Here is a 20,336-nt window from a genome sequence, read left to right on the forward strand (position 1 = left end):
GCGTCACCGCAACAACAACAACAACTTCCGCCGGAGCGGCTAGTGCTACGGAAAAGAAACCGATAGGATCCTAATCCTATATATTATGTAATTTACGTTTTATACAGGGTGTTAAATAAATGCGTTTAATATTACAGTAAAACATTAGTTTCACGGTACGCCTGAGTACCATTTCTCTTAACTGGACAAGTCATTGCACTGCGGCGGCTTCTGTCTTCCATAAGGTAACATATGATACATTCAGTCATGTGCTTTCATAAGCTGTCTTCACTTGAACGGACATGTACGCATGTAAAAACAATGTGTTAAGATATAGTACACTTTTGACGTTTTGAAACATTAATCTTTGTGCAATCTGTCCAAATTTTACTTGTTTTGCGTGAAGGGTGAGTATGAGTGGGGGCGAGGTGTTCCATGAGAAACAGAGATTGGAGCTCTGCGCCATCCATGCCCTGAACAACGTGCTTCAGGAGAGAGTGTTCACCAAGGAGACAGCAGATGACATCTGCAAGCGGTGAGCTGTGTGTGTGGAAGGGGGTTGAGGAGAAATGATGATCATATGATGCAACTGTGCGCTCATCCTCATACACTAGGTCACATAAATTTATACACCTGTGAAGTAGGGGTGTGCGATATGACGATATTAGATCGTGAACGATTAAAATGACTGCACGATCCACTTTTTCGGGAAAATCGTTAAATCGTCCTATATAGTAGTGTTCTATAGAATTCGTCAACATACTTGCGATAGATTGCGCCAGGTTAACAAGCTCGTATACGTTGCTTGTGAATTCAGTAAGATTAAGTGACGCGGTCAGTGAAGATGGAGGGAAAACGGAGGACTTGGTCCCTAAAAAAAATTCTACATCAGTAATATTGAAATGGTTTGGGTTTTCCCCAACTGACACGGCCCAAACAACAGTTATTTGCAACACAACGAACCTTTTTAACCACCTCAAAATAAAAGGGACTGAAAGAGTATGCCGACAGTCAAATTATAAAGGGATCCCACGCGAGTAAATCAGGTACAACCAAGCATACAGAAACTAAAAGGCTTAAACAACGACTTTAGCGAAAGAACCATTTGAGAAAGGAACTCCGTATCCGTATGACAGAATGAACAAGCGCTGGAAAGATGTCACTGACGCGGTCGCATTTTACCTGGCCAAAGACATGATTCCCATAAAGACTGTGGAAAATGAGGGCTTTAAAAAACTGCTCAAAGTCGTAGATCCACGTTACGAAATACCCAGCCAAAAATATTTTCTCCTCCACGCCCATTCCACAGCTTTACTCCGAGTGCCGCAACAAGATGAAAAACAAAATTCAAAATGTAAAGTTTTTTGCTAACAGCTGATTTATGGTCTTGCACTTGCATTAAATATTAACTTGATTAAAATATTCTTCAAAATATAAATGGTAAAGAGTATATTTTTATATGGGGACTTAGTTTGGCTGTATTGAAGCCCCTTTAATTTGCAAAATAGTCTTAAAACCAACTTGAAGAATAACCGCGATAAAATCGTGAATCGTGATCTTTCTTGAAAAAATCGTGATTTAAATTTTTTTTCTAGATCGCCCACCCCTACTGTGAAGACATATTGCATTTCTGTCAATAGATACTCCAAAAAAATACACACGGCACCTTTAAGATGAACCAGTTAATCCAAACAAAGCATTAGGATTTTATGATATTGAATTCTGTTACGTTGTATGGTATTATTTTGTTTGCACTTTGCAGTATACATACCAATATGTGTAAAAGTGCACATGCACACATTTAATCACATGTAAAACGATGCAATATGAGGCAAACGTAAGCTATATCTATTGCTTACCAAACTGTGCCACTCGTGCACAGACACAGGCTATTGATGGATAGATGGATAGAGCTTTTACAAGAAACTTGGGTGTTATTTATTCAAGTGGAGAGGGCTGGTTGCATGTGTAATTTTATGTTTTAATGTCCTACAGGCTTGCCCCACAATGTGTGATGAATCCACACCGCTCAGTGTTAGGCACAGGAAACTATGACGTAAATGTGATTATGGCGGCTTTGCAGAGTCGGGAGCTTGCTGCTGTATGGTGGGACAAACGGAGGTACGACAGTAACTTGTGACTCTAAGCATGATCGTTTGTCATAATAAATCGTGAGGATTTTCTCATTTCTGTCTTCTAGGTCTGTACAGAATTTATGCCTGGACAAAATTCAAGGCTACATTTTGAACGTCCCATCAAGGGTGTCGCTTGGATTTGTGTCTCTCCCACTGAGACGCAGACACTGGCTGGCAGTACGAGAGGTCAATGGGCAGTATTATAACCTAGACTCCAAATTAAAGGGGCCTGCCTGTATTGGCGGTGAAACAGAACTCAGGTGAGAAATAAAGACTTTGCAAAACGTGTAGTGGGTACACTAAATACAGATTAATAGGATCTAAAATAATTTATGTTCTGATTAACCAAACCACATTTGGTGGTAGTCAGACGCATTTTTTTGTTAGATACTGTGCTTCTTATTAGGACTTCATTAGTGCTCTAACATTTGCAGTCATCGGAGACTCTTGTGTGTGGTCACAGAAAATGCGATTGAGCCGTATGTTACTTCCAGGTGTAAATTGCAACCTTGGCTTCTTGGCCACTTGGGAATGGCTCAGCTGGGACAGATGTTGTTACCAAGTGTAAACAGACGGACATTAATAATACCAGATGTAAGATCATGTGATCTGGCTGTACTGTGGATATATATACATTGTTTCTGTGAGAATAACATCCACCCGTCACCTACCTGTGTTATTATTGAGTTTCTACTGCCCTGCATCTCTACTTAATAATCATATCGCTGCTGTTCTTCTGAAACCTCGTATCTTTATATTTCATGATTTTATTTGCCATAAATCATTATAAGTAGTCACCCTTTATATTTGTCACTGGGTTTAGCAAATATCTAACCAATTAAAAGTATTAAAAAGTGCTCGTCAACTTTGACAACACAGTTTGAAAAACATTTTGACATACGAGGTTTCAGAAGGACAGTGACGAGGTTTGGGTTACATCACATCTTTGATCTTAATTTTCCTTTCTTTTTCTTCCTTCAAGGTCATTTCTCATTGAACAGCTTTCTCCGGATGTTGCAGAGATGCTCCTCGTCGTCCAGAAGGAAGTAGAAGATGACGGCACGTGGCTGAAACCCGACGACCCCAGGAAGTGATTTCTCACAACGGGACATTCTCTTTCTCTCAATGTGGAGCCAAGTAACTGAATGAGAGATGCTGGAGCTCTGGAGGGCTCATTTATATCGTGGGCCATGAAGAACTCTACAAGAGGATTGTTGGTAATGTGCTCACATTCATGTGTTCACATTCATTCACGCAGACACAAATTAATTTGAGAGAATGATCCGGTGTTAAATCAAAGGGATGCCATAACCAATATGAAGGAACTGTTAACTGGTTGTGTGGTTTGTGGGAAGACACTACTTTTGCTGTCCCAACTGCATCACTCTTCTGTCTCTCGATCTTTCTCCTCTCAGGAACGATGATCTCTCACTTTATCTCTGTCTATGCACTCCACTGCTGAAGTAGCTCAAAGATTTGTGCGTCTTTGTTATGACTATGCACAGAAATGGTACTCTAATGTTACTCAATGTATTGTAGATTGCCTTTTAGATGTCAGTTTACATTTTACTATGCACATAGGAAAGCGATGAAGAGTTTGTCTGTCTCCTTTAGCTTTTAAGCTCTTTCACAAACTGCCTCATTTACATCGACCACCAAAGTGAGGGACAAAGAATAAATTTGATTTGTTTTATTCTATTGATTTGAATTCTCGCTTTTCTTTAGAGTGTTTTTACTCATGTGATATGACTCATTGTGCTTGTGTAGGAATCGGAAGAACTTTCCAGTGTTTCTGGTTTCTGTTTAAAATGTCCTGCTTTGTGTCTAAGCCATCGCTTCCATCTCAACGCTAATGTTGGTTGAACTTTGTTGCTGGTTCTGTTAAAGCCTTTTATCAGATTTTATTTAGTTTTTATCTTTATGCACTTTGGGATAAAGTCCAGAGTGCTGTTCAATGATATAGCAACAATTAGCAGATCATATACTTTTGCAGAGATGATTATACATTTTATATACATAGTTCATGAGTAAATAAATATGCACTACATGATCAAAAGTATACACAAACACACCTATTTGTGCTCATTGAAGGTTCTCTTTTTGCTTAGACACTCCTGTTGTTATTTTTTTTTTTGAGTCACGTGGGCCTGCGTATCAGTCCATGTTTCAATTGATCCCATAGATAAAGTAAAATATGTTTCTATCTTCCCTCTTGCAAAATGCCATTGCTAGGCTGGAACAGAAAACAGGTCCGTTCTACTAAAATGTAAAGAATGTATGCCTTTGTGTGTGTCTAGCTAAAATAGCTGAAGCTTTTATTTGAAAGGGAATATCCACATACGTTTGGTCATGTAGTGTGTACTATCTGTTTATTCAGCGAGATTTGTAAAGTGCTATATTGGCAGGTGTAAAAACACAAACATACTGAGACATTCCACTGTAGTTACTGTATTTTTATTTCATTTATATTAGACTCTGTTGTGAAAAAGGATGCCATTCAAAAGGAGCATTAAACCATAGAAACATATTTCAAGGGATTAACATCAGGTTGATAGGCAAGGGACCAATGCAATCTCCAATGTTTATATAATGTATATACTGACACACACAGACACAGATGGTGCTTGCAAGTCCTGATGATTATTGCTGCTTACAATTATGGCCATTGCTTTGCAATTGGCAAAACGTGGTTGTATTGCTCAGAGCCAGAGGAAATGGATACCAGCCCTCAACAATGTTTTTCACTTGTGTTTTTTTGATCATCAAAATGCGTTAACAATCAAACATTTATACATAGAATATATATTCTTACGTTTAAATTATATAAATAATTTCTATATTAGTATATAGCATCAGAGGGTATACAAGATAATTCAGAGTTGCCACTTATAAAACAGGATTTTGTCAAATATTAAAAAAACGAAAGTGAAAAGAAAACTCCTTAATCTTAAAAAGAAATTGTGCCATTGCCACTACGCATCCAATACTACATATAACAATATAAAAAAACTCCAAAATAAAGTGGTTATACATTTAAAAATAGAGCACTATTTGAACGTCAATACCATCCCCAGAGCGATGTACACAGTGACACTAGAGGAAGAGGACGTGAGAGGCTCATTCGGCTAAATGAAGTGAACGACTGTCAGTTTTTTACAAATCTGTTACATCCATTTGTTTCCAGGACTCAATGGTACTGACGTTACACACAGATATTTAACATCTAGAGTTAAAATTTATTTTAAATTAGTCTCTCGTAAAGTGTCCATCCATATGAAAACTAAACATTCCTATACATTTTTTCTACTATACATAAAAAATAATTAGTGGGAGTACAGGTTTCTGGAATGGGCGGGGTTGGAGTGTGATTGACTGCCGCCGTAGCCAGTCAGCATGCTGGGAGAGTACTGCCGTTTCAGAAAACCAGATGTAATTGGACGGAAGAGGATCCATTGATAAAAAAAGAAAGAAAAATGACATTGTAATAGTACATTAACTGCAGTTTCTCACAATTTAAAATCAACTGATTCTTTATTAAGCTCCGCCCTCTTGATTTTCTAAACTAAGATCAGGGGCCGGTAGCATAAACTGCTTGGACTAGTCTTAGAAGTTAGTCAGAAAAGAAATTGTATCAAGACTGGTCATAACTTCTTTAAATTGGTTACATAAAAATGTAGATTAGGCTAATTGAAATATAAAAAGTAAGACAGATTAGTCCTAACTAATTGCTAGTCAGTGAGACTAGTTATTAAGACACAGTCGGCTAAGTTTATGCAAATGGGCCTAGATCAGTAATATTATTAGCAAAGGGTCTGAACCAACAATTGGTCTGTCATTATTTTACCATCTTAAGTGAATCATGAGAATGTCACAAAGACAAGGGAACTCACAGAGGGGGGTGGGGACTGCCTGTCACTCAAAAGCAGGTTCTCATAACCAGGGTTGCCATTGGAGGAAACGTTTGGAGTCCTGCATAGAGAAAGAGAGAGGTGCAGAGAGGAACAAGGTGAAGGAAATGATGGAGCAGACAGAAAAGACAGTGACATGCCACACCAAGGGAAAGTAGAAGCAGGAACCAGGGTGGAAACAGAAGAGAGTTAGAGATGTGACATTTCACTTAAAGAATCTTTTTATATTTTTATTGAAGAATCTGCACTACAGAGGACAGAGTCTGATATCTCAAATAGAAAAGAAATACCACTAAAAAGACTATGAAGCCTAATAATTCGTAAATATAGCGGTTTGTTCTGATGCTCTGATTTGAAGTTTGTAACGTAATAGAATTTGGATATTTTTGCAGCCAGTTTCAAAGACCCCATTAATCCGCTGTTTTAAAGCCTATGGAAATGTCAATGAGAAAAAGTGTTCATGTTGCATAGATCTATTATAAGAAAAGAAGAATAGATAGATAAAAAGATTTGAAAAGCAGGAGGAAAGCAACAGCAATGCACATTGAAATAGATTTGAAACAAGTGATGCAGTTTTGGACAGAATTATTGGAGGGGGCGGGATTTACCTATATTGTGCCACGTCTGATTAGTGGATCTACGTCTGTCTTGGAATGATGGACAGACCAATAGACAGACACACAGACAGACAGACCTCTAAACTCGTGTCTGTTTTTGGGCTAAACTGTGTTTGACATATTCACCTGTCTGTGTGTCTGTCTGTGCGTGTATGTGTTCTGTTTGTCTGTCTGCGGTGTGCTCCATCTAGCACCTGTCTGTCTACCTATCTGTGTCTCTCTATTTTTATATGTTTGCCTGTCTATGCATGACACAAATGATGCTGGTAATTGGTGTTGTGTATAAGCCTCCGTGTGTTTATTTTATGTGTTTTGTGCAAAGGACACTTTTAACACAGTCTGCATGCTTATCTGCTCAAGCACGTTTCTGCTAACACCTACACTTGTGTATAGCATTCGGGGAAAGACTGAATAGTGATCTAGTGTGTATATTATGATTTGCCATTAGTGCCGTCATGTCCCATAGGCTTTGCTGTGAGTAATCTACACAACCTTGTGTGTAGAGGTATGGTTTCTGTCTGTCTGTCTGTGTGTCTGTGCGTGTGCTACTCACGGTAACGGTGGCGCGCTAGAAAAGGGGGGAGTCCAGGCAGCCCCCTGGTAACTATAGAAAGGGGTCAAGGCCCCTCGCTGGGAGCCCGTGGCCGTCTGCCTACGTGCCTGATGAGAAGTGAAGGGGTCCTCGCTTTCGCTGTCTGAGTCCTCATATTCATCTGAATCCCTGTGCCATCCAGCCAGAGTTAAAGAAATGAAGAAAAAATAGAAGTATTATAAAATTGCACATGTATGCATTTGCAAAACAAAAGCGTTTTACGCATTAATTGAAAATCACAAATGTAGCTTTTAACTATACATGTAGATATTGTCAAATAAACGAAAATAATCCCAGCCTGGTTGGTAATCCTTTAATCCATGTCGCTTTCAGGTTCTGAGACCTTGCTCTTCGCTGTAATCTATGCATCTGTCATTTAATGTCTGTGCAAATGGACTCCATCCAGACACAGTTTAAGGCAATCAAACACTGCAGTCACCTTTGTTACAAAAAAATTGGATTTGACAAATTCAGGCATTCGAGTGGGGGTACCAAGTAGAGCTGAATAGATGATAAGTGACTGAGCACGTAAAGGGAACTAATGGTAATAGGAGCATTAAAACCATATCCAGATAAAAGCAGCGAAGTGCATTTAAGCCCTAATGTCCTTAAGGAAGATCATATTTCTCTCATTTAGATGAGAGCGTTTGACAGCATCTACCCTGTTACCACAGACCCATTTGTGCCAAACTGCACTCAAGTGTAGGTTGAACAATCTCTGTTAATATCACGGCTGCATTTGCAATTTTTCCTATATACATCCACAAAGAAAATTAGGAGACCACTCCAGTTTTGCTTTTTATCAGCATTTCTACATGTATTGTGAGAATTCAATTCCAGGCCAGTGCCTGTTGTATGTCAACAGAGACAAACCTCAGGATTGACATAAAGTCACCTAACGGCAATGTGAAAGACTGACAGCATGCAAATACGCATGAAAGTTCAGAAAAATCTGTCTTATTCTATCATATATTGATTTTTTTTACGGATCCTAAAATGCATGTAAAACATGAGTATTGTGTTGTTCAAACATGAATATGAACAAATTTCTTTGCAGTATTTAAGTTCAGCAAACATTGCATCTTTTTTTGGCTTTTTTTCATCAATCAAATTAAAACTATATTATTTATAATTTGGGAGAAATGTTATCACTAGATTACAGAACCAAAAAAAGAAGATAACTGTACTTAAAAATAGTAAATTTAGAAAGAAAAAAACAGCAGATGAGATGTTGGAAGGTGTGGAGGGATGAAATGCACCTGTGAAAGCTCCTCCAGGCTCCAGGGAGAGAGCACAGAATGGCAGTGAATGCCAAGGCGGAGAGAAACGAGTAGAGGGAAAGATAGAGCAACCCCTCCATCCCATCATAGCACAGGCCCTTCAGAGAGTCAACGTAATCCTGAGAGACAAGCACATGAAGTGAGAAATTCAGATTAGATTTAGAAAGTAGTTACTTATCAGTAAGATATAGCTCATGAAGCTCAATTACACACTTTCAGTCAGGCTGAGATGGAGAATGTTGCTATGGTTACCTTGTTCAGCCCTCGGCAGTTAAGGAGCGCTACCAGCTGGTGGAAGTTGCCTTCAGTGGAGTTGAGGATCTGCTGTACCTCCCTGAGTGACTTCTAAAAAATAATACAGCAGGTTGGCAGCATGTTAGATTTCTGTATAGCCTGTATATTGACCGTGCTTGTCATATTTCCGTGACAGCTTTTTTAGCAATGAAACAAATGTTAACACACCTCTGCCTTTGGAAAGCGTGGGAGGGCGTCTCTCTCCAGACTTGACAGATGGGAGTGGATGCTAGAAAGCGCTCTCTGGGACTGGGTCAGTAGCTTTTGCCAGTTGAACAAACAATATTATTGATGAAAATACTGGATTTCACAAATTAAAACCTGTAATTGCAACTGTTGAACTTTTATTTCATCGATGACATAAAAAATATTTCAATATCATTATCCTCCTTTTGACCTGTACATCCCCATGTTGAAATAAACTGCATTGCTTTTTATTTCTCAATCTGTGCTTTGTGACCTAATTTCAATTTCTAATATTTAGGGAAATCTATTTGTGCAACTTCTATGACATCACTGCATCACATAGCAAGGTTGTGCACCTGTTGAAATGGGCTGTTCATTCTCCTTTTGCAGGTTAAGTAGTAGTCCAGGACTTCTATTGTAGAGAAAAGACCAAGTGATCGAGTCAGATTTGTGTGTCAAAAACAGACGAATAGATTACATGCAAGACAACACGCAAAACTGCACCTGAGCTCGTCCGAGAGTTGAAGTGAGTGGAGTTCAGAACAAATGTGTTTGTGTCGAAGCAGAAATCACTCAGGGCCTGAAAGAAAGGAGAGAGAGAAAGAAAGAAAGAAAGAAAGGAGAAAGAAAGAAGAGGAGAGGAAATGTGGCACAGTGACCAAGTGACATACTTCTTTCACTCTCACTGACTGCTATTGATCTACTGTATTCACTGACAGACATACAAATCATCACTCATTTTTATTTCCTTCTTATCCTTTCTTTGTCTCCTGCAACCAAGTACCAGTTCCCCATCACTCTCTACTGTCTGTCTGAATATGTCAAATTAACCAAAGTAAAAAGGACTCAATATTTTCGAGAGCTTCCCAAGAGGTCTAGAGAGGGTGCGGTGAAGAGAGAGAGAAAGAGTGAGTGTGCAGAGAAGAGAGAGAGCGACTCTGTGTATGTGCTAAAAAGGGAAGTGTGAGGCAACTGTTTCTTTTGGCTGGTTCTGGACAATGAACCCTTTCTTTTAAGAGCCAGCAACTGCCATCTCTTCCTGTCACTCTTTCTTTCTTTGTTTTTTCTTTATTATATATATCTACAGTCGCAGAAAGAATTAAGGGACCGTTACAAATTTGTATTCAATCTGCATTTTGTCTGTTAAAAGAGTGACAAAGTCATCCAACAGCGATATGAAAGACTGACAGAATGACAAGAGACATGAAAACTGAGGTCATCACATAAAAAATACATTTTAAACTCCTAAATACATGTACAAATAATTCTGGTGTTTTGCTTTAAACGGAATCTAAACTTGTTTTACAGTATTTGAGGTCTGAAAAAATATAGAGCCTCTTTTCTGTTATTCTGACCTGTTTCTCCAGCTTTCTTTTTCTGCAAATATATATCTTTTTTTAATTTTGAAGAAATACTGTGAGTAGTTCACACAATGAAACAAAAATGATTATTTTACCTAAACACATACCTAAAAAATAGTAAGTTAAAAAAATTTAATTTTGAAATAATATAATTTTTCACAGCTATATATATATATATATATTTTCCCTATAAATATTCAAGCTTCCTCATCCAAAAAAGATTTATCCAAACATTTATTTGAGAAAAGTAATGTTTCCATACAATTTATCTTGATTTAACTTTACTTTAAGCCTAAATATACATTTTGATTAAAAATAAGAAAAAATATTTTAATTTAAAGAAAGTATCTTACAATACTATAAGCATAAATCTCTCTGCTGCTGACAAACACACCATTATTGCTTATAAACCTCAAGATCACTGTCTTATTTTTAGATTCTCTTGATCTTAAGACCTCTTATGCTCTTTAACTCCAGCATCCATGGTTCTGCTTTTTACTAAGCAACACACACACACACACACGCACACGCACACACACTCGCATACACACTCGCATACACGGGCACACACACACACACACCCACCCAATCTCTGCCCTATTTTCCAGATTTTCTTTTTTTGGGACTGTGCCATGACTGCTGAGTTCCCAGAGAGGACAACCATTTTCCGCTGTAGCACACACAAACACTCTATTTCTCTCTCTCTCTTGCTTTCATAAGCACACAATAAGTGACTGCATCTTGGCTGGTCTGACCTTTTAAAACTTAAAAGTCACATTCACAGAGTTTTGGCTTTTGGTTAACACAAATGCCCCCTGCACTGACACCAATCCCCCCACACAAACACACTCATTGACATCCTCACAGATGGTTGGATTCTGGAGGTCCACTTGCAGAGAACTGTTGTTTTTCTGTCAGGGTTGATGTTGCCTGAATACTTACCACCACAGTGGCCGTCTCCAGGCCGAGAGAACCCCAACTCAGAAACAGAGCCAACCAGGTCAGCACTGTCATCCTGCGAAAACATGCACACACACATTTGTCTGCCTCTCTGTGCAACGGTGTGTGTCAGTAAGCAAAAATAAAACTGCCCTTTTTTGTCAGCATTTTCTATCTTACGGATTTTATCCTGAAACAAATGTTCCCTTTCTGTTTTGCAGAAGATGCAGTGTGGACTTTAAAGTAGCAGAAATCTTCATAGTACTACGTAGTCATACTAACACTTAAAAGGGTCATATGGCGAAAATACATGTTTTTGTCTTTGGTGTGTTACAATTTGCCCATGCATGTATTAGACACTTAAAATTGCAAAATGAAGGTGTCGGAACAAAACATACATTCTATCTAAAAGTAAATGCTCACCCAGACCTGCCTGAAACGTCTTGTGTAACCACACCCCCACAATTCTATGTCAGTTCGTGGTATGATTTCACTAAGACCGCCCAAATGTATACGCAAGTAAGATGGGCGTACCTGTCGGTACAATTGCTTTGGAACCTGTTGTTCCAAATATGGTAAGAGGCGTTACATTTCCGTCAAATGCTTGCAGTATTCGACCAATCACTAAGCACTGGTTAACTGGCCAATCATAGCAAACGTCGCTTTTCAGAGTGATGAGCTTTGTAAAAAATCCCCGTGTTTCAGAGAGGCGGGGAAAAGAGGAGACACAAATATGCACAGTATGTGAAAAATACAGGGTTTTTTAACCTTAAATCGTAAAACAAACAATAATATTTGTTTTAGCTCTGTCATGTGACCTCTTTAAGAACAGAGTGCAGATCAATGCATACTCACAAGATAAGAAGCCAGCGTGCCTGTTTGGCCAAACCAAGTAGGATAAAGAAACACACCACCAGATCCAGCAAAAGCAACAACACGTATGACAGCCACCTTAACAAAAATCACAGCAAGTTTTCAGAACATCTTCAGTACCGGGTCCTTCAAACATTGCAATTCCAAAGAACAAACATACTGATACAATTTACAGCATATATTATAAGAGGACTATAAGCACATTTTTTATTTTAACATTACTCTAATATGCCGTACTATACATTTCAACAGCATTGACACAATTCTTTTTCCATGAGCTCAAGTAGGAATGCTTTTGACATCTCCTGTACTCCCTTACCTGTAGTCTTCATTCACCATGAGGGTGTTGGCGGCCCAACCAGGAGAAAATGGCACAGGAACGCTGTTGGATGATGGACTGAGGGTGGTGGTTACAGATGGCGGAGCTGGGGTCAGGGCTCCCACTATGCTTTCACTCCCATTTGCCCTATAAATGCCATCAGTGATGGGGATCAGACCCCTTCCCAGGGTCAGGTTGGACAGGAGGGACACCACCCGCTCTGACAGACGCCTGCAGGAGCGCGTGGGCACGAGTGCCGGCTTATGTCCTCCAAACACTTCCTCCATGGAGGTCAAGGGCCCTGAGATTGACTGCTGCAGCCCAGCTACAGTGTCGGAGACCTAGAAATGAAAGAACAGAGCATTACGATGAAGCACTTTATTTTGAAAAGCATGAAAAATTTACAGAAATGTACAGAATAAAAGTACAGTAGAAGTGAAGTGGGTCATTAATCAGACTGGCACATAGATATCGATTGACGGTATGAGCCACCAGCCAAATCAATATTCGTAGTGGATTTTATCTCACGCTCTCACACAAATGCATTCAAAGTTCTCTCTTGTTCTTTTTCTTTTTCTTAATCTTTCTTTCTCTCTCTCTCTCTCTCTCTCTCTCTCTCTCTCTCTCTCTCTCTCTCTCTCTCTCTCTCTCTCTCTCTCACACACACACACACACACACATACATGTGTTGGTAATCTGAAATCCTTAGTTTACTTGCAAGCAGAGCCGAATAAATGCTTGTAGTATGTGTGTTGCTCATTTCTTAAGGTTTTGGTCCCATGGGGCTTCAAAGGGAGATTAACGCAATAAGTTTTTCTGTATGTGTGTGTGTTTATGTGTTTGTGTTCTCACCAGTAGATCGATGGAAGCCAGCGTGTAATTGGCAGTGAGCAAGGATGAGGTCAACTGATACATCCCATCGTTCGCCTCGCTGTTGCCGTAGAAACCAATGCCTATTGCAACACTACAAAAACGCAAAAATATGACAAAAAAAAAGAGGTAGAGGGTACAAAAGGGGGGGGGGTCAGAGAAACGGAGAGGGAAACAAAATGAGACATTTTAATTTAGTTTTATGTACATGTTAAACATCTGTTATTAATAGACGGCTTGGAGAAGGCACAACTAAGAAAGTGTATTTGAATAATCCACACTATGTCGAGATCATCAAAACTTTAAATCCAGTTTCATTTACAGTTCATATTTGATTTATGATGTTTGTTCAATCCCTCCCACCCTGGCAAAAATAGTACGACCCAATATCTCGCTAACTGTTTGACCCAGATTAGGCCATAGAAGAACAAGTGTCTGTTTTACAGTGAAACTGATGTCTGTGTTTTGTTGACAATGTGCTTAAGTTCAGCCTACCCCTCCCCCCCGCACGTGCCTTGTGATTTCGGGAGTAATCGTACAGCTGTATCTATCTTTTATAAATGTGATCAAACTAAATTCTCTTCGAACATATAACGTATGCAATAATACTCTATAGGTACTCAAGATTAATATGAGATTGGCAGAAACCCTGTGTGTTACGGCCTCTTTAATATTAATCATCTGAATGATGGGTCAATCAATAAGGCATGAACAAGTCTTTGGTTTCATATTCATAACTTTGAAGATGTTAAGTAGTAACAGTACAGAACATCTCTCTCTCTCTTTCTCTCTCTATACAGTAGAACCGTGAAGTGATCTGAGTTTAATTCTTCAAAATCATTAAAGTGAGTCATAATGCATTGTCATTGCATTGAATTTATTCAGTTGTATGATTGAATGATCTCCCTTTGCGATCTTTAAAGAGAAGTCATAAAGTTGTGGTGAGTAATTGATAACTGATGACAAAATGTCATCTCTTTGTTGGGTGTATTTGATGGGTCAGGCCTGTAAAGGAATGTAAAACTTCTGCCCACTAGAATAATAATGTAGAACATATGAAAATGATTGTCATTAACAGGTATTACCAACACAACGTCACGGCTGCAACCGATACCCATGTGACACAACAGATGCCCCGCCCCTTTTTGCTGCCGTATCCATGGCCACAGCTGGCATCGTCATCCTCCTCTTCTTCCTCTGCATCTCTGCCCCCCTCACCACGATGGCAGCAGCAGTAGTGGATGAGGAAGGAAAGAACGACAAGCAGCGAGAGGACAAGCGCAATGGCGGAGAAGCTGGAGAGGACCAAGAGTGTCTAGAGAAACAGAAAATAAAAGATTTGACATTTAGGGTATGCAGTTTTCTCATTTACAGTATTTTACGCTGTCATTAGAATTAGTTGGTATAGTGATTTGTACTTGTTAATGTAATTGGTCTCCAAAAAGAAATATGAGCAGTGGAAATGAGTTTTGAATCAAATCTCGCTAAAAAAGGCCTCTAATGGCTTGTTGTTAAAAAAAGGAGGCAGAAAATAAACCAGGACACAAAATACACATTCAACATGATTATTTCCATTAAAACGTGTGCATGTATGGAAAGCAGAATTCTATAAAATGGAGGATGTCTCTTTTATATTTTTGGCTTATACAACATGGTTGCGCCAATCAAAGACAAGGAAAGGGGGCGTCTGTAATTCAAGTTTACTGTCAGATTCATATGGCAGTCTAACATTGTGCATTCAGGATTCATACACTATACTCCTGCAATCTGGTCCCAATCTATCTTCCTAAATTTCTCTCTTCATCTGTCTCTCCCCACTCTCCTTCTCTCATCCTCACCCAGAGTCGATGTACACACGTTCCGTCCTGCACGCTCTTCTCTCACTCTTCTCTCCTTTCATTCTTTTTATCCACACCACTGGATCTCTATTAATAATCTGTGACCTACTTTACAACATTCACTGCTTTCCCCCTCTGTCTCTCTCTCTCACTACCTCGGCTTCTTTTCATGTCGTTCAATTCATCGCGATTCCCACTGTTATCCACGACCAATTCACTCCTGTTTTTTTTCTCTCTTCCATTTACCTCACCCTGTCACATTCTCTTCTTTTCTAGCACATCTATTTCTCTCTCTCATTATATGACTCTAATCCTGTAAAGCTAGTCCAGCTTCCATCCTATAATCTGGCTTTGTCTCTTCCTCTTGTCTGTATTTCTGGTCACATTGGGAATTTCTTTTCCTGGGAGGATCCTGGCTAGACTCAGTTTAAACAATCAAGCTATACAATATATTGTATATTTGTATGTAATGTCTGTCACTGCACCACAGTTCTGGTTTTAATGTGCAGGTCATTTACACTGTACAAAAAGGTATAAGATTCGCATTTTACCTAACATGTTAATGTTAAAAAAAACAATACAATTTTGTAAAATCGAATCTAAAATTCTTTAAACAAGGTGATTCAAAAGGTTCTTCAATGCAATAGAAGAACCTTTTGGTCCCATAAAGTACCTTTAACATCTGTTAATATCTTAACTTTCTGTTTCAAAAAAGGTTGTTTGTGGCGGAAAAAGGTTCTTTACATAAAGTAAGAAAGAGATGGTTCTTTAAAAAAATATTTGACTGAGAACCACAAAAAGGGTTCTTCAATGGCATCGCTGTGAAGAACCTTTTAAGCACCTATATTTTTAAGAGTGTATCCTCCAACCCATACGATTGTGTCTGTAATTTGTCCTTTCCTCAAATTGGAAAAACACGAGCGTTTACTAAATTAGCCCCTCTCCAGGCTGCAGGCAAAACTATCATCTACCGTTAATATAGACATTTTGGGGTATTATTTTGCAATAATAGCATGTGTTGTGGTTTGCTTTTCATTTCAAAATGTAACACATATATTTATTGAATAATAACAGCGTCATTATGTCAGCGTTGAATGTGAAATGCTATTGGCATTCGTTACCGATTACATCATGGCACTGTTTGTTTGAGAAACAAGGAGAGGTCAGGTAAGAGTTACCTGCTGATACTCCCAGCTGCCTGGCGTGAACACACTATCTCGGGTCTGGAGGGTCAAGTCCAGGCGGGGAATGGCATGGCATAACCGTACCCACACCGATGGGGTGTAGTTGGGGACAGTTGCTATGGCAGCCATGTCTGCTGTCGATCACCAACCTTTGAAAGTGTCTGTAATAGTTGAGAAACATGTTATATAAAAAACGACTCAGAAACTTGTACCGAGCCAGCTGTAAATTTGACATAGAGAAAAAATCCAACAGGAGTAGAACCCCAGGATATTGCAGCACAGAAAAAAATACAGAAGAAACGAAGCAGGTTTCGTACAGACACACACAGACAGATATTTTCATTACAAGAACCTGAGGACCATTTGGGACTGCAACATGGTTTAAGGAAATATAAATTTTACAAGGAGATGTTTCATAAATGGCCTTGACACTAAGCAACCATGCGCTCAAATCCTTATTTGGGAGGTCACGTTAAAAAAAATGTGTGAATTCATGCAAGAGCACATCCCTAAATCAGCAAAAAAGCCTGTAAGGTTATGCATTTTGATTACAATTATGTCAGTACATGATGGAGCTACACATTTCCCAAATCAGAGCTACACTATCCCAAATTACTATGACATCATCAAATACACAAGAATACCTCATTTTTATTATGACCTAATGGTATTACATTCTAAGATCACAATGACTTCATCATAATCTATTTCTGTCTGTGGCCTTCTGTTATACATATTACCTCATATTTTCCACTTATTTATCAACCTCATCGGATGTACTGATATCCATCATTATTATGACTTCACGAGGGTAATAGTCTTTACATCACAAGCTTAATATAGCCACAGGCTCTGTACAAAATCATTCCAAAATCATTACAACCTCATGAGAGGACTATACCTTCTAACAGTCTGAGGCAAATGCAAAAGGAGCACTCCCATAGCACCAACTGTCAGCTAGAAACGTCTCACGTTTAATTTGGTTATGTATGAGGAAAATACAATTCACTGTACAGATAGCTGATAAGAAATCACAGACTGCATTACAAACTTACAAATCATTTCCAACCCTTTGTCATCCATTGTTTGGCCAAACAGGCAGACTACCCAAACTCGTACTATTAAGCCGATAGTTGACATTGAACCACTTCTGAACATTATGATGTGACATTAAAGGGATACTTCACCCAAAAATTAAACTTCTGTCATCATTTACTCACCTTCGAGTTGTTCCAAATCTGTACACATTTCTTTGTTCTAATGAACACAGAGAAAGATATTTGGAAGAATGATTATAACCAAACAGATCTTTCCCCCCGTTGACTCCCATAGTAGAGAACATTTCTTTATACATTTTTTTGTTCTGTTGAACACAAAAGAAGACATTTTGCAGAATGTAGGACAGCAAACAGTTCTGGGGCACGTTTGACAACCATTGTATTTTTTCATACCATGGGAGTCAATGGGGGCAAAAGCAGTCTACTTATAAACATTCTTCCAAATATCTTTCTTTGTGTTTATCAGAACGAAGAACTTTGTACATATTTGAAACAACTCGAAGGTGCGTAAATGATGACAGAATTTTCATTTTTGGGCTGAAGTATCTCTTTAAGAGTCTCAAAAAAACTACAGCCTTCATCATTAATAAACCTTGCCTGAAATTGATGCACTATATTCTATTAATTGAGAATCATAGTAGACTATCAGCCTGCAGTGGGTCAAGGCAATAAGCTGATGAATTGTGGTAGGGATAGTTAAAATGATTAAACCTGGCTGCATCACAATGAAAGTGTCATCTGTGTAAACCTTATTAATGTGAAGAAGTGTTAAAGAACTGTTAAACATCCATGACTCACTGGAATGCTACAGCACATCTGATCATAACCCATTCTGTCAGCTTGTTATAAGGGATGGTTCACATTGCATAGCGTAAGGAAAATTAAGTGTGTTTGGAGACGGAGCAATGATGAAAAATAAAAAAAAACATTTGTTGGCTGAAAAATACTTAAAAGGTATAATCTGGTCATTCTGTAGTATCACTGTAATTATCCATTACAGCAGTATTAACTGTCGGTTTCCAGATATGGATTACTAATGCGTAATGACGTCATTGAGAGGTTCTGTCATCCAAGAAAAAACCATTTTATATTTAAATGACCACTTCATGACATTTTTATTCTTTTTAAAATTACATGTGCCATAATTTATATAAAATGAAATTTAACACATAGTGAAATAATGATGAAAAAAATTGTACTTATTCCATCACTTTGAAAATCCCTAGTTTTAATTTTGTCTAAGAAAGCCTAAAATGCCTTTAAAAGGCAATAAATCTAAAGTGTTCCAACAAAAGACCAATGCTGAGGCCATGATGTAGTTAGTCATACAGTATTAACAATTAAAACGGCTATTATAAAACTCTATTTAAGTAATGAGCTGACTGCTCTCCGACACTTACTTAAGGATGCCCTTTAACCATGAAGCGCAGCTGTAACAGGACTAGATTTTGTATCAGCTGTCCAAACCTCATCATCTGCTATATGTTAAAAATGCAAATCTGCCTTTTTCAATAGCATTAAAGGTTTCATTTACATGAGCTAGTTGCCACAGTTTTGGCAAATGAATCAGGACAATTTGTTCATTAAGACCAGTTAGAATCACAAATGCATGACCAAACAAGTGTGGTCCAAAGGAAGTGCACACATATCAGGAACACTTTTCCAGTGTTTCAACTAAAGGAGCTCCCACAGTGTGTCAATGTTTCCAAATTTACAACAATTCAACACAATAAAGCTAATCTTGATTCAATATTTAGCCCACTTATTTAACCTAAAAAACAGGGCAAAATTGATTGCTGATCGCACTAGTGCGAGTTGACCATGAGACCAGTCGATCTCAATCTCTTTGATTTACAGTCTTGACTATGTGACAGTCATATCCCACATTATCACAGCGCTTTGTCTTGGCGTCTGAACAGTATGTTGAATCTTTGTTTGAACGCCTCATTATTCTCACTCATCCTAAATTCATTTTCACACATTTGTCAGACCACTGACATTGCGAACCGTACAGTAGGTTATAAATTGGCTATAAATCATAAATTCAGCCCACCTTACTTTGCAGCTTTATGTGTTGTGCTTCCGAGTCTCTCGCGCTCGTGTGCTTTTGTTTCGATTAAAGACAGTTACTGTGTGTGTCCGATGAGCCTTAAAAGGGTTTGCATCCTGAGTGAAAAGCTTTGCTCTATTGCCCTTTTAAAAAAAATGACATTTTTACAATCCCAAACTTGAATGTCAATGGGGAACTATTGCATTTTTTGTTCCAGCTTGCGCCTATTCTCTCAGCTGAAGTGTGTGCTCGTGGATGGATGACAAACGGGTCTTCAGAGAGAGAGAGAGAGAGAGAGAGCGAGGAGAATACTCGAAGGATGCTTTAGGTGAGAGATGACTCTTTGTTCCTCAGTTTCACTCGGTTATACCGCACCTTCAGATGTGAAATCCAATGAAAACTTTATTAATCGTCCACAGCACGACGAGGATGTGTTTCCCAGACTAATTGATACGACAAACTTCCGAAATGAACTGCTGTGTGTCAGAGTTCTCGTTAAGAAATCCACAGCTGTGTTGTCGTCGATGTGGCATCTGCGCGAGAGGGATGTTCAGTGTGCAGAAACTAGGAATCCATAACATCCAGAGTCATTTAAATCCATCAAACGCGGTATGTCCATTGAAAAGGTTTGACAAATAAGTATGTATTTTGTCCAAGGAAATGTCTATTTATGTTTTTTATTTAAACATGTTTTATCATAAAGTCTAATGAAAGTGAATGAATGACAGATTGGTATTGGTGTGATCCTGAGGGTCCCGTTGATCAGGACTGAAGTTGGCTTTGGTTCACTCTCTCTCTCCCTCTCTCTCTCGCTCTCTCTCTCTTTGGGTGTTTGTGTGTGCAAGGGATGGAA

The 20,336-nt window shown here is 38.7% G+C and overlaps 2 protein-coding genes across 5 annotated transcripts; one reads left to right on the plus strand and one right to left on the minus strand.

Annotated features, from left to right (window-relative positions):
* The first annotated feature begins 12 nt into the window (after positions 1-12).
* josd2 (Josephin domain containing 2) lies at positions 13-3,822 on the plus strand. Its single transcript, XM_056763290.1, has 5 exons — positions 13-224; positions 386-514; positions 1,975-2,100; positions 2,180-2,374; positions 3,097-3,822. Exons 2-5 carry the CDS (start codon positions 393-395, stop codon positions 3,206-3,208), a joined length of 555 nt encoding a protein of 184 aa, XP_056619268.1. The 5' UTR covers positions 13-224; positions 386-392; the 3' UTR covers positions 3,209-3,822.
* A 730-nt stretch (positions 3,823-4,552) lies between these two features.
* ttyh1 (tweety family member 1) lies at positions 4,553-20,287 on the minus strand. 4 transcript variants are annotated; one of them, XM_056763284.1, is made up of 15 exons: positions 19,859-20,287; positions 16,370-16,536; positions 14,439-14,668; positions 13,336-13,447; positions 12,484-12,824; positions 12,147-12,242; positions 11,295-11,367; positions 9,496-9,571; positions 9,348-9,403; positions 8,974-9,066; positions 8,764-8,856; positions 8,491-8,630; positions 7,193-7,360; positions 6,005-6,083; positions 4,553-5,521 (listed from the first exon to the last, which is right to left on the minus strand). In XM_056763284.1, exons 2-15 carry the CDS (start codon positions 16,502-16,504, stop codon positions 5,438-5,440), a joined length of 1,776 nt encoding a protein of 591 aa, XP_056619262.1. In that variant the 5' UTR covers positions 16,505-16,536; positions 19,859-20,287; the 3' UTR covers positions 4,553-5,437. The 4 variants fall into 4 exon arrangements, with proteins under 4 accessions (XP_056619262.1, XP_056619261.1, XP_056619263.1 ...); XM_056763283.1 differs by having other exon boundaries at positions 19,492-20,287; XM_056763285.1 differs by having other exon boundaries at positions 7,300-7,360; positions 19,487-20,286.
* Between the last annotated feature and the right edge of the window lie 49 nt (positions 20,288-20,336).

This window comes from Triplophysa dalaica, chromosome 12 (genome assembly GCF_015846415.1).
Source record: "Triplophysa dalaica isolate WHDGS20190420 chromosome 12, ASM1584641v1, whole genome shotgun sequence".
NCBI classification, from domain to species: domain Eukaryota; kingdom Metazoa; phylum Chordata; class Actinopteri; order Cypriniformes; family Nemacheilidae; genus Triplophysa; species Triplophysa dalaica.

Coding starts and splice junctions, on each gene's coding strand:
- josd2 (XM_056763290.1), top strand. CDS start 393: ATGAGTGGGGGCGAGGTGTTCCATGAGAAACAGAGATTGGAGCTCTGC. Junction 2,101..2,179: donor GTATGGTGGGACAAACGGAG/GTACGACAGTAA, acceptor TCTGTCTTCTAG/GTCTGTACAGAATTTATGCC. Junction 2,375..3,096: donor GGCGGTGAAACAGAACTCAG/GTGAGAAATAAA, acceptor TCTTCCTTCAAG/GTCATTTCTCATTGAACAGC.
- ttyh1 (XM_056763284.1), bottom strand. CDS start 16,504: ATGGCTGCCATAGCAACTGTCCCCAACTACACCCCATCGGTGTGGGTA. Junction 12,243..12,483: donor ATGGTGAATGAAGACTACAG/GTAAGGGAGTAC, acceptor ATTTTTGTTAAG/GTGGCTGTCATACGTGTTGT. Junction 9,572..11,294: donor TGGAGACGGCCACTGTGGTG/GTAAGTATTCAG, acceptor CCTTTCTTTCAG/GCCCTGAGTGATTTCTGCTT.